Source organism: Aotus nancymaae, unplaced genomic scaffold (genome assembly GCF_030222135.1).
Source record: "Aotus nancymaae isolate 86718 unplaced genomic scaffold, 86718_ANA_hifiasm-v0.15.2.pri h1tg000040l, whole genome shotgun sequence".
NCBI lineage: Eukaryota > Metazoa > Chordata > Mammalia > Primates > Aotidae > Aotus > Aotus nancymaae.
This window is the reverse complement of record NW_026988454.1, coordinates 31,453,432-31,467,947: the sequence shown is the minus strand read 5'-3', so window position 1 is coordinate 31,467,947 and position 14,516 is coordinate 31,453,432. Positions and strand designations below refer to the sequence as shown.

Below are 14,516 nucleotides of genomic sequence, written 5' to 3'. Positions count from 1 at the left end.
ACATATAAAAAAATCCTGTAACAGATGGATGTAGTGGTACATGACTGTAATCCCAGCTACTCTGGAGGCTGAGGTGGGAGAATTGTTTTTAGGGCAGAAGTTTGAGGTTGTAGCACACTATGATTGAGCACCTGTGAATAGCTACCACACTCCAGCCTGGGCAGCATAGCAAGACTGTCACTTAAAAAAAAAATCCTGTAAAAGAAAGATAAACAAAGCCTATGAATAGCCACTAAGCAAGCAAGAAATTTTATTAGAATAATTACTAGCTCAATAATTATCAAAGTAGGGCTTAATAACACATTATAAGAAGTTCAACTGGACTGATGCTCAAAAGTGCTAATATTAGGTTTATGTAGTTAGATCTCCATGGGTGCTTAGAGCCAGCTCTGCTCACTTAAACATAAAGGCTTTCTTTGTTCTCACATCACCTGAGCTACTTCTGCACCAATTACTAACTACTCGACTTCTGGAAACAGTTGGCATAGACCTCTTTCAGGAAACCAGGTATACAGTTGACAGAAACAGCCTCGTCATATAGATATATTTAAAGCTTTTTTAAATCTCAGATATTTATTCTAGGTTTAAGATTTCTCCTAGTACCAAAATTAGCCCATATACAGAGAATATGCCATAGAGAAGGCACTCAAAAATAAAAATAATTTTAACGTATTTTTCCATTTAAGCCAACCCCAACTTGTAAAATTTAAAAATTGCTGTACTGGCAGTGCCAATACAAACTTTGTATTCCTAAAATTAGCACCAAAGTAGTGCAAAAACGCATTAATATGTAGATATTTGTGATATTTACAAAAGAAAAAGTGAGCAGAAAACGAATTTCATAGTTCGGGTCAATGCTCACATAGATACGGCAATGAAACATTCTGGAACACCTTTTTATAACTATTCCAAATGAGAATTTGGAAACCATAAAACAATAAAATCCAAACAAAGGTGCATTAGGATAACTGTAAATGCCTTTAGGTAATGATTTGTAAAGCTGTATCAAGGTCTTATATAAACCTGTCATTTTATTACTAGGCGCACTGTTAACATTACCTAGATTTTTACAAGAGGAACCTAGCTGAGCTATCTGCAAGATTTAGCTTAATCATTTAAGTTTCTATCCAGAAATACATATCACTATACCCTTAATTATCTAAGTAAATATGGTAGCTATGCAGTGGAAGTCCTTTTGGAAACAAATATATCAGATCTTTATCAATAATTAACACATTTAAATACTTCAAAAAGGAGGACCTTGTACTATTATGTAGAGGGTGCTTTATTCACAGATTGTTATATGAATTTTTTTCTCCAAACTATATCTTCAGCTTCTTATATCTTCGTTTTTCATTATCTCACAAAACACGAAATGCTCCCTAAATGACACTTGATTGATAAATTATTAATGTTAGTTTAAATAAACTTATTTTTCTTGGATTGTTGCATGTTCTTCCCCTTTAGAAAGCTACCTTGAGGCTTCTTTTTACAATTAGCTTTATGTATGTCCTTAAATAAGAAAATGAAATGCTACTGTTTTCACAAATGACTATGTAGCATTACTTCTGAATCATTCTCTTGTTAATCAAAGGATAACCCAGATAGAAGTTAAATGGAGTAGTCATGCCCTGCCTTGGTATTTTAGAAAATACTGGCCACCAGTTAACACTGCAACTTGTCAGATACCTACTTGCCCATCTGTCTCAGATTTGAAAGTGCACAAAGACTACACATCATGATGACCAATTTGTTCAAAAACTTTGAACATTTTTATGGAGAAAGACATTGTATGCTACATTTTTTAACCTACAAAGCATCAGAAAAAATTATGAAAAGATATGTTGGCTAGCTTTATTTTATTATTGTATTTTTTTAACACCATCTGAGTTTATGCTTCAAAGACTGGCCAAGTGTGGTAGGTCACGCTTATAATCCCAGCATGTATGTTTGGCCCAGGCAGGAGGATCACCAGCCCTAGCAACACAGTGATACCCCATCTCTATTTTTTTTATTTATTTAAAAAAAAAGATGCAAGACAGGCTAGAGTGAGGGGAATGAGACACTGGCCTTACTTAAAATTTAGGGGAGTACCAAATAACTCAGTGATCAAGATGTTTCATATCTTAATGCAATATTTTTAAAAATCAAAACAAAAACCAAAAAAAGTCATGAGAAACAATATGTCAAAAATTTGGATAAAGATCAAAAGAGGTCTGCATTCTGTTATGTTACTGAAATAGGTAAGGAATCTTGCTGTTTTCTTCTTTGTTGTAAAGATAAAAACAGATCTAAATATTTCCAGCTGCTGGCATCATTAGTTTAGTAATACTTTAGTCAAAATTACTGAATAGTAACCCATTACTTCCTATCGTCTACACTTATGATAGGTCACTTAATTTCGACATCATTATCTTATCTATGAATCTTCCCAAAGTACTACACTACTTGAAAAGCTAAAGAGAAGTTTAAGAAATAATCCATCATTTCAATTTGCTATGTTTGTGGCATATTCCCATCATTCAGGGTTATGTTACTTGCTTCTGAGTTTATTACATAAATATAGGTATACTTTCACCTACATAACATGTTTTCTTTTAGTATTTTGGAATGGGGGAATTGTTATAGAGTATAAAAAAGGAAATGATCATCTATAGATATTTTCTTTTAGATTTTTCTTATACATAACACCTGAATAATTTGTTTATTGAATAATTGGTTTCATTCTATATAGAGCTATTGGTACGTTTCTCTACTTTTCCATGTAGCAAAAGTCCTTAAAAGAGTGGTCTACACTTCATATTGTCTCAAACTTTGTCTCCAGATTTTTTCTCTTCTTAAACTTTTTATCATAAAATAACTTCAATGAATCAAAAATCTGCAAGAATACTCGTATACTCTTTCTCCAGATGCACCATTTGTTGTATTTTGCAGTCTTTGCCTTACTGCTATACATTTTTCTTAACACTTTATTATACATATTATGCCGCTTTATTACTAAATATTTCAACATGTATTTTCTAAGAAGGAAGGCATTCTTTTGTAATCACGCTTCAACTATCACATTTAAGAAGTTTAACATGGATTTGGATTTATGCATGAGACATTAGTGTTATATATTAGATATAACACTCATGCATAAATCCAAATCCAAAATTGTCCTAATAACATCATTTATGAAATTTTTTTCTGATCTAGAATCCAGCTAAGGGTCATGCGTTGCATTTAACGCACTGTCTCTGATATGCATTATTATGAAACAATACCTAAGGTTGTGTTTGTCTTTCATGTTATCGACATTTTTTAAGAGTGCACAGGCTGGTTATTTTGTGGAGTGTCCTTTAACGATTTTTTTCTAATGTTTCCTCTTTATTGGAATCAAATATGCATTTGGGGCAGTAACACAGTATGTATGATGTTGCATCCTCAACGCACTGTATCAGGGACAGCGTGATGTCAGTTTCTGGTGGTATTAACTTGGATTACTTAGGGAAGACGATGCCCCCTCCGCATTTTTCCACTAAAATTTACACATTTTTTTCTTCTCCAATTAATAAGTCTTCTGTGGATAAATGCTTTGATACTGGGTAATTGCCCTATTGCTTTTTAAACTTTCACTTAATAATTTTAGTATCTGTTAATGATTCTGGTCTTTGTTGTAAAGATAAAATCAGATCTAAACTTAGTATCTCCAGTTCATGGCATCATTAGTTTAGTAATATTTTAGTCAAAATTCATGAATGGTAACCATTCACTATTCACTGAACCAGTCATTACCATATTGACTGCAAAATGGTAATTTTCCAACTCTATTATTTCTTCTACATTTATTGGTTGGCACATTCTGCAAGGAAGAGATTTCACTTTTCCTTATGTATTTACTTACTTACCTTACCACCGGTATGAACTCATTGGTTCTTACTTCAGCCAATGGTTTCTAATTATTTCGTTATTCATTTTGAGGCTCAAATTTTCCCATATTTTCTCAGAAAGACCCCTTGATGTTGCCACACTTCTATCATTTTTAAATGATTCCATCATTTTTTGAGCTCTCCCTTATTTTCTGGTATAACAAGATGCTACAGTTCATCTGGTACATTTTCCATCCCAGCCTTAGAATTGGCCATTTCACCAAGATAAATCTGGTTCCTATTAGCAAAAAGTCATATTTGAAAACAAAAATCTGGGTGCTAGATATGCTCATTGCTCCAGGGTGTGGCTGCTTCTAGGCACACAACAAAATGTGCTCCAGTACTTTGTGCAGTTCATGGCCAAGTCTCAGTCTTCATGGTACCTGACCCATTAGCAGCATTTAATTTTGATGATCACACCTTCCTCTTGGCAATACAGTCTTCATGAAGCTTCTAGGAAACGATGGTCTCTTGGGTTTCCTCTGTCCTCAATGGGATATTCCTTCCCAGTCCCCTTTAATTTTCCCTACTTTTCTCTATACCCATGTAAAGTTGAGGTTGAGTCCAAAACTCAGATTTTGATCCTTTTCTCATCTGTATGCATACTTACTCCCTAGGTAATCTCATCTGACAACTCTCAAGTCTTTATCTCACACCCAATCTTCTCCCTCAAGCTCTGGATTTTATGTCCATTTATTTCTACTTAGCATATTCACCTGCATCTCCAATAGATGTCTAAATACAACATATATAAAATCAAACCTTTCCAGACCTGGTCCACCAGTAGCCTGCCCCTAAATTATGCCTTTGCATGCATAATACAACCTAAATAACAAACTGATTTTGGTCATTCACTGCCATCAGGGAGCACCCATTGTTTCCTCTGCCTCTGCCATCTGTTGTGATTTTGAGTTCCATAAAGGAAAGGGGGAGATGAGAGAAGGTAGGACAGAAGCCAAAATTACTTTACATATGAGCTGTACATTTCCTACAAGATTGTTAAATTGACTCTACATTCAAAATTGGCAGCAGACGTCACTAACGTGGCCCTACAGTGATTCATATAATTTCAGCTGAGATAAGAAATATCTTGACAGACATTCAAATGTGTTTGGGGTATTTCTGGACAATCACTGTGATGTCAACAGTCAAGTTTTGAAAGGCACATGTGAAATGAGTATTAAAATATTTCTACTGGTGGCCAGGCATGGTGGCTCATGCCTGTCATCTCAGCACTTTGGGAGGCTGAGGCAGGTGGATCAGGTCAGGTGTTCAAGACCCGCCTGGCCAAGATGGTGAAACCCTGTCTTTACCAATAATACAAAAATTAGCTGGGCATGGTGGTGGGCGCCTGTAATCCTAGCTACTTAGGAGACTGAGGCAGAAAATTGCTTGAACCCAGGAGTCGGAGGTTGCAGTGAGCTGAGATCACACCACTGCATTCCAGCCTGGGCAACAGAGAGAGACTCAGTCTCAAAAAAAAAAAAAAAAAAATCTCCACTGTTAAGATTAGATTTTTATGGCAACCAGTAAAAAAGAAGGCATCATTAGGAAGTAAACATCCCTGCTTCTTATCAGGGCATCCAGTTGACTTCATGCTAAGATTTTTGGTTCCTTTGCCAGTGATGTTCCTGGGACATTCGGAACCATTTCCTCATGTGTAAACTGGTGTTGTCACAACTCTTCTAATTAGGTGGAAAAGTTCATCATACTAGTCAGAGTGTGGGATGAGAACTTGGTCTAAATGTTTGAGTCTCCAGTTCAATTCTACTATAGTAGAAAAAGAATAACTGCTCATTTCAAATGCATGCAGAAGTGTGTGAATTTCACTTAGCATACCAGCATCATTAACAAGAAAATGAAATTCTTAATTCATATATTTCATGGCCTTCCAAAATTACATTCTGAAACATCTTGACACTTTAGTAAGTGTAATATATAAGAAATATCAATATTAGGTAGGCCAGGAGTGGTGGTTCTCTCCTATAATCCCAGCAATTTGGGAGGCCAAGGTGGGTGAATAGCTTCAGCTCAGGAGTTCAAGACCAGCCTGGGCAACATGGTAAAAACTCATCTCTACAAAAAACATAAAAATTAGTCAGACATGGTGGCACATGCCTGTGGTCTCAACTACTCAGGAGGCTGAGATGGGATGATCGCTTGAGCCCAGGAGGCAGAGGCTGAAGTGAGCCAAGATTGCGCCACTGCACTCCAGACTAGAAGACAGAGTGAGACACTGTCTCAAAAAATAAGTAAGTAAAAAATAAAAAAAGAAAGAAATGTCAGGTATGTTCATGAAGCATTTCAAATGTAGAATTCAACAGACCATGTTCTTAAAAGCATAGAGAGCATCTTTTAAATTTCTCCGCTTTTTAATACATTATATTTTTAAAGAGTGGAGAAAACTGGCTCTTTTTTAAATATACAAATTTCTTGACTTGATGACTTTCACAGATACAACATACTCAGGGGAGATTGGCACCAAGAAAAAGGTGAAAAGACTATTAAGCTTTCAAAGATACTTCCATGCATCAAGGCTGCTTCGTGGAATTATACCACAAGCCCCTCTCCACCTGCTGGATGAAGACTACCTTGGACAAGCAAGGGTAAGCTGACTGCCCTTTGTCTCCTCACAGTAGGCTGGTGACCAAGAGCATGTGCCTCAGCTGATAGCACTGGGGTTGGAGTCCTACTCAGCCTCTGAGGAGCTCTGTGACCCTGAGCTCATTATTCTGCACATCTGGACTTGTTCCTCTAATAGAAAATGAAATTAACAGAAACATCCCCCTTATGAGGTATATGAAGTAAACCATGTTTATATGCTTAATATACCCATGCCTAACACATACTAACCATTTTCATTTTTATAAAGGTACAAAACATATTTGCCCAATACTAAATAAAGCAAAATTTTGGACTGGAGGATTACTAATGAGAGAATAACTAAATTTTTTAATTCATTAAATTATCTCATTGTAATGGCTACACTAAAAATAACCCAATAATTATCAACTCTTAATTCTACTTTAGGCTGTTAATGCAGTGTATTTTCCTTTTCATAATTTTTAATTCATTTGAATAAATTTTAATAATTCCACAATTATTTTTGTAATACATTGATCTAACTGAGAGTAGAAATTAGTGTGTGACTATCTGAAAAATGTATACAGGTTTATCTAGCCCAAACTGCCAGAGGAATTTAAATTTCAGCAATAAATGCCCCAGTTTATACAGAGATCGAAGATAGATTTTATAGCTTACATGCTAAGTAATATTATACTAATTATATCTATTAAGAAATATATACCACTGGCAGGGCACATTGCCTCATGCCTATAATCCCAGTACTTTGAGAGGCTGAGGCAGGAGGACTGCTTAAGCTCAGGAGGTCAAGGCTGCAATAAGGTATGATGATGCTACTGCACTCCAGCCTGGGAGACAGAGTGAGACCAGGTCTTAAAAAGAAAGAAGGAAAAGAAAGAAAAGAAGGGAGAGAGGGAGGGAGAGGGGAAAAGAAAGAGGAAGAAGGAAGAGGAGGAGGAGGAGGGAGAGGGAGGGAAGAAAAAGAAGGAAGGGAAGGGAAGGGGAAAGAAGGGAAGGGGAGGAGAAGGCAGGCAGGCAGGCTAGTAATATATGCCATTGGAGAAAGGAACAGCAAGTTATGTCAAAAGAGCTCATTCCCAATAGATCTCCAAAAGGAAAAAAAAAAATCATTCCTAACAAAATCATTCCTAAGAACTTAAGGCCTGAGATTGGACAAATTTTTGAAAGTTTGCTTGTTTGTTTGTTGAGAAGAGAACAAGCCTAAGCTTCCCCAGCCCTGGAATGTCACTGACAGAGCACTCTTGGTGGTGTCTCTCCTCTAAGCAGCCATATCTCAAGAAAGGGGTGTGAGATACGGAAAGGACAGAGGGCTGGAAGTCAGGCTTTCAGAGGCCAAGTCCTGGGGCTGCCTTTAATACTGTGTGACTTAGGTAAAAGACTCACAGAATCTAAAGCTCAAACATAACCTAATATCCCTTCATTTTTCTGATGTGTTGTGAAGGTTTTTTTGTGTCATGCCGAGGCATTTGGATTTTATTGTAGGACATAGAGAAACTATTCAGTTGCACTAGATGGTAGTATGCTAGGATTTTCAACTTTTTAATTGTTTAATCCACTGTATCTCAAAGTAAATGTTTGAGTCTCCAGTGATTCATTTGCGTGCTGTATTTTGTTTGCCTTTTCAGCATATGCTCTCCAAAGTGGGAATGTGGGATTTTGACATTTTCTTGTTTGATCGCTTGACAAATGGTAAGTTACCCAAAAGAATTCTCACTCAAATACACACCATAAAGTGGGATTAATTTCATGAAAAACAAAATTTATTTTTAAACACTGCTATTCCTTTTTCCCTCTTTTTCCATTTTCATAAATCTACAGCTACTGAAGAAAGACTAGGGTAAGGGAAAATTAACTCAGATGAAGAATAAGGACTGAATTTGACCTTAGAATCTTAAGACAGTTTCCTTCTGACCTTGATGATCCCAAAGGAATTTAGAAACCACAGATTAGATTCTTTTCTTGCAGAATATTTTGGCCACATTCAAAAGTAGGGAGTTCATTGTTGATGAAAACTAGAAACAAAAGCATATCTCATAGCCCTGACTTTTACAGGGCAGGGTGCTCGTGCAGTTGTATTTAGTGAGCTAAGTCTTCCCTGTTGCTGGTATTGCTCAAATACGTTTGACGTCATCAGAAGGAAACAATGTAAAAGCTTAGGCTGCAGCCAAAGGGAAAAGTAAACATCCTCACTGGTGTCACTTCTTATATTTTTGTGCCTACAAAGACCTTCCTTAAGAAAATAATAAAAGCCTATTATATTTTTTATGGACCTCTTTATAATTTTAATTATTCACATTTCTTTACAGGCAGATGATGGGATTTATAAACTCAGCCAACCTTTAAATAGATTTCTGATATACATAATGTATTTTATATCTTTGGCATTTCTTTACTATTCACTTTAAATATTGGAACAGTTGTTTCCATACTGTCTTTTTAGTTTGTGTGTGTTTATTCTTATACTTTAAGTTCTGGGGTACATGTGCAGATCATGCAGGTTACATAGGTATACACGTGCCATGGTGGTTTGCTGCACCCATCCCCCCATCATCTACATTAGATATTTCTCCTAATGTTATCCCTCCCCAATCCCCCCACCCCCTGCTATCCCTCCCCTAGTCTCCCCACCCCCCAACAAGCCCCAGTGTGTGATGTTCCCCTCCCTGTGTCCATGTGTTCTCATTGTTCAACACCCACTTATGAGTGAGAACATGCAGTGTTTAAAAACCTATTATATTTTTATCTGGCCATTAAACAAATGCTGATAAGCTTTGAGAGCCAATGAAAGACATCACATTTAATGCTGATGTTGATAGGTCTCATCATTTGCCAGATTTGCTCTTTAAGTCATTATATATGGTTTTCTCATCGTTCTATTACTTGGCAAACAATATGCAGTTGAGAGAAATACAGCCTAAGACCATGAAATGGACCTTTACACTGTGGAAAGCAAACTAGACCACAGAGAGATGAATCTCATAATTTTGCATTTCATTTTGCTCAAAGCAACTGAGAAATGGATACTGGTAAATGAAGTTACCTGTGAACAAAAGGACTTGTTAAATGGTATTTGTTTAAAAGAGAATGTAATCATGACTCTAATAGAAATATGAAATGACCACGTCAGAGATTTTCTTTAACTCAATTAACTAGAGATCCAGTAAGATGCTATAACTAGTTCAAAGGAGAAGTCAAAGAGCCTCACATGTATATGAAGTATACACCACACATATCTAAGAAATTCTGAAATTGATTTATAAGTAGCTACAAAATCAAGAGGGGGGAATAAATTGTATTTCCACCTAATTGACTTCATTTTTCCTATGTTTTCTTCCAGTAGTTTCACAGTTTCAGGTCTTACATATAAGTCTTAGTGTTGATTTTTTTATGTGGTGAGAGACAAAGGTTTAATTTCACTCTTCTGCATGTGGATATCCAGCTTTCCCTGCACCATTTATTGAAGAGACTGTCCTTTCCCTAATGTGTTTTTGGTGCCTTTGTGAAACATCAGTTGGCTGCAGACGCATGAATTTATTTCTGAGTTCTCTGTTCTGTTCCATTGGTCTCATTGTCTGTGCTTTTAAAATTCAAAATCGTTTATACCTAAATAAACAATATTTCTTGAATCCTTGCAAGTCATTACAGCTTCAATTTTGCATCTCTGCTGACTTGAATTTTAAAATAGCTCATAGTCAGATCTCCTCTTGAGTGATTTTCCATAGGAAGAAGAATAGGCTATGACTATTAAGCAGTACAGTGGTTTAGATACACCTGTAAATGGAATAGTCAACTGGAAGTGACTTAAGGAACACTTCAAGTGGCCATAAGCTATGTCTTTAAAAAAATACACATATACACGTGCATGTGTGGGTGGGTGGATACGAATCCCCGACACCTCAGTAGGCAGATTCCTTCTAACTCTTAATGTTTTCATTGCCTTTGGTGAAGGGAGGAGGTCTGAGCTAATTTTCCTTGTACAATAAGAAAAAACCTAGGACCAGCTCATAGTAATATGTTCTATACTTGAATAATTTCACATCAAAAGGGGAAAAATATTCTATCAGAGAAACTTTATAACAGAGACTTTGGATCTTATTGTCAATCTTGATATTTTAGTGGTGATAAAAACGAGGTAAAGGAAGTGACTGTTTTCCTGCAGGAAACAGCCTGGTAACACTGCTGTGCCACCTCTTCAATACACATGGACTTATTCACCATTTCAAGTTAGATATGGTGACCTTACACAGATTTTTAGGTAAGTCTTTTTTTCACATTTCTAGTCCCATTCTCATGAATAATGGCAATGCATAATATTCTTTAATATAAAGTAATAAGAATGATAGGATGATGGATGAAGACCTCCAATTAATCTTAAATGATCTCATCTTACTTTTAAAATATGGTTTGTCCATCCTAAATCATTTAAAATTTGTTTACTTGATTACAGTTGATCCTGAATAACTTGGGGGTTAGGGGTGCTGACACCCTGTGTAGTCAAAAATCTGTATATAGCTTTTCACTCTCAAAAACCTAACTACTAATAACTTACTACTATTGACTGGAAGCCTTACCTATAATAAATAGTTAATTAACACACACTTAGTACGTTCTATGTATTATGTACTATATTCTTACAATGAAGTAAGACAGATAAAATGTTATTTTAAAATTACAGGGAAGAGAAAATGTATTTACTACTTATCAAGTGGAAGTGGAACATCCTAAAGGTTTTCATCCTCATCATCTTCACACTGAGTAGGCTGAGGAGGAAGAGGAAGAGCAAGGGTTGATCTTGCTGTCCCAGGGGTGGCAGAGGCAGAAAAGAATCTGAGCACAAGGGGATTCACGTGGTTTAAACCCATGTGGTCAAGGGTCAAGTGTAGTTATGTTTATAATAAAGTATACATAAAGAAACCCATCAGGAAATATACTTTTCAAAGAAGATACTGGTCTGCTGACATATTAACAAACCTCCAGCAGCATGTGCCTCAAATAATTCTAATCAAGACATGAGTTGTTGAAAATTATCAATAGGCTTTTAAAAAATAGTAACTACCATTTATGTAGTACCCACTATGAGCAGAGTACTTTTGGCAAGTTATTTCTAACCATTTAAACAAATCTGCAAGTAGGATATTATTATCACCATTTGTCCCATAGTTTAGGAGAGGTACAAAGAGGTTTCATTACTTGCCCAAGGCCAACAGCTAGTGAGTGGCAGAATCTGAGTCCAAGCCTAGCTCTGTTGACTTGGGAGTCCGCCATCTTTCCACTCAACTCCATCATTACTCTGTGTTGAAAGGCAGCCTCACTTCTTATTTAAATTTGTGCATATTCTTATTTATCTGCCAGTGAATTTTTCAGGGCACATTTCTAATCACCAAATGACTTTCCTCTGCCATTTGGCATGTTTCTGGCTTTTGACTTGCCACATGGCTGTACTTTGATTTTGGAAGCTGACTTAATGCCATCAGAAGAAAATAACAGGCACAACAATAATTACAGCAGCCACAACCAGGTTTCTATGGTGCTTACAGCTGCTGGAAGCTCTTCCAAGGACTTGCATATATTAATAAACACATTTAATCCTTACTCAGGGCTATTGCTATCCTCATTTTATAGAGAAGGAAACTGAGCAAACTTGCAGTTAAGTAACTTGCCCAATACAGGCCTTAAGTGACAGAGGGTTTAAATATGATTGTAATATTTACCTGCTGAATAAAAGTATGTGCAACACAACAGAAATTTTTGAACCAGCCACAACATGGCTCATTTCCAGAAACCCAAATATCCTCAAGCTGACGGTATTTTAATTGATTGAGCAAAGTAATGGCCATGCGTAGGACCAAGTAATTTTGATTTGTCTAAAAAGGGAGATACAGATATAGATACTTTGAACACATCTATCTACCCAGAAAACATGTAAAGAATGCAAAGATTTGACAACAGAATTAGCACCAGAATCCAGATCCAGATGCACAGCAAATGGCTGAATCTCGCCACACTTGCAAATCAGGATGGTCTATACACACTGAATATATTGCATCCTAAGCATCACCTTGGTTATGAGCTGAAGCAGGCTAGTGTCTTCCATAAATAGCAAACCAAAATTGCCCTACCTGTGTCTCTACTTGGTTCCAAGAGTACTCTAAGCCTTGCATTAGACAGCAGGAGCACGAAAATGATATTCTAACTTGAATAAGGTAGAAATAAATCCAAGGAGTCTGCAGTTGGATCAAGGCAGTACTCTGAATTTCTGCCCTAAGAAGCCCTGATTTGCTTTCGTTGGTATTTGTTATTCAAGTGTTAAACCAGTCTTTAGATATCAGTCTTCTGATGCTACTAGGGCTCTTTGAAGGAAATCTCATTTGTGGCATATTATTTATAAATGGCAGAAATATATACTCAATTAAAGTCTAGTGTGAGATAAAGTTGTCCTTTTCCTACATATTTATTTTTCCTATGAATGACAGCCTTTATGAGTGTTAGAAAGGGAGGATTTATGAAGGAGGTGAGAAATCCCAAGGCCTCACAAATCCTTTTGGCCTTTCTCCCCTCTGCTGTCCATCTCTGCTCTCGCTATAAACAGCCTAGCAGAACTGCCAAGCTTGCAAACCACGTTTATTTTTAAAGCATCTCAAGACTGCACATTTTGGAGACGCTGATATTTTTAAGCAAAAAGCACCCACAGTAAGTCTAAGCTAGTATACCACTTCTATTTGGGTTTTAGTTAATTGAGTTATCTGTTTACCTCCTAGTCATGGTTCAAGAAGATTACCACAGCCAAAACCCATATCACAATGCTGTTCATGCAGCCGACGTCACCCAGGCCATGCACTGCTACCTGAAAGAGCCAAAGGTAAGGCAAGACCCAGCTGCCTCCTCAGCCACCTGGAAATGCCAAGGAAACTACCTGCTAGGCTCAAGTCACCCAACATATCTGAGTAACTATGTTATGTGTCGTTAACAATGCGAACACAAATTGTCGGTATTAAGGTTCCAGTATCAGCTCTGAAAGTCTCACAATGTTCATGAAAAAGTATGGGATTCATCTGAGGTTTTCTTTCATATTTTGTATATTTTTGAGGCTGTATTCAGACAAAAAAACCTTCTTCTCTATGATAATCTACATTTTAGATATCTTCAGTGGTCCAAAGAACTAGTTCTATGTCTTAGATCTTTGCCACAAACAGCACCAGCATTGAACTTTGCTGGGAAAAGTCTCCTACCTCATGACTTTTGATCAACAAATGGAATCAAAGCTCCTAAGTCTGATGTTCTATTTCCTACTGAGCCAACTGGGTATCCTGATTCAGGGCCCAAGAAAACTTGTGAATGTGAAAGACCTCTCAGCAAGCATGTTCTGATGCAATAAACCAATCCAAAGTTAAAAATTAAAAACATCATAATAATGCTCAATACTCCAGATTTAGACAGTCCTTTAAGCTGTATAAAATCTGTTGGTACAAGGTACAGGGTAAGTTTTCTTAAGGTTTCTGGAGAACTGTATTCTAATACTGTTGAGTTCAATCTGTTTTTAACATCTCCCTACATATGCAGATGCTTTGACAGCAACCACTAAATATACAGATGTCAAATAGGCACTCTCAGGATAAAGCTGAGTGGTAGATGCCTCATCCCTGCAAAATATCCAAGGACATTAATGGCTTTGTTTCTTTAATTTCTAAGTAATCCAAACTTTGTAATATATCATACAGTTGTATTTTTTTCTCCTCTCCCGCCTTCCCCATACAGTTGCATTTTAGTTAGTACTGGATTCCTATGTCTCTGCTTATTTCCCTAGCTAACCAGAAAATCACAGATTCTCATACATTCTCCCACTATTTATTACACATTAAAAAATGCAGATCTTGGCCGGGCGCGGTGGCTCGCGCCTGTAATCCCAGCACTTTGGGAGGCTGAGGCAGGCGGATCACAAGGTCAAGAAATCGAGATCATCCTGGTCTACATGGTGAAACCCCGTCTCTACTAAAAATACAA

The 14,516-nt window shown here is 36.8% G+C and overlaps 1 protein-coding gene across 4 annotated transcripts in view; it reads left to right on the top strand.

The window, feature by feature from the left end:
• The window catches only part of PDE7B (phosphodiesterase 7B), a 326,767-nt gene that overhangs the window by 274,318 nt on the left and 37,933 nt on the right, over positions 1-14,516 (top strand). For all 4 annotated transcript variants that reach the window (XM_012474462.2, XM_012474460.2, XM_012474461.2 and 1 more), the window contains 4 exons: positions 6,366-6,517; positions 8,141-8,204; positions 10,675-10,770; positions 13,274-13,374. In XM_012474462.2, coding sequence (XP_012329885.1) covers positions 6,366-6,517; positions 8,141-8,204; positions 10,675-10,770; positions 13,274-13,374 — 413 coding nt within the window. The remainder of the gene's footprint in view (positions 1-6,365; positions 6,518-8,140; positions 8,205-10,674; positions 10,771-13,273; positions 13,375-14,516) is intronic.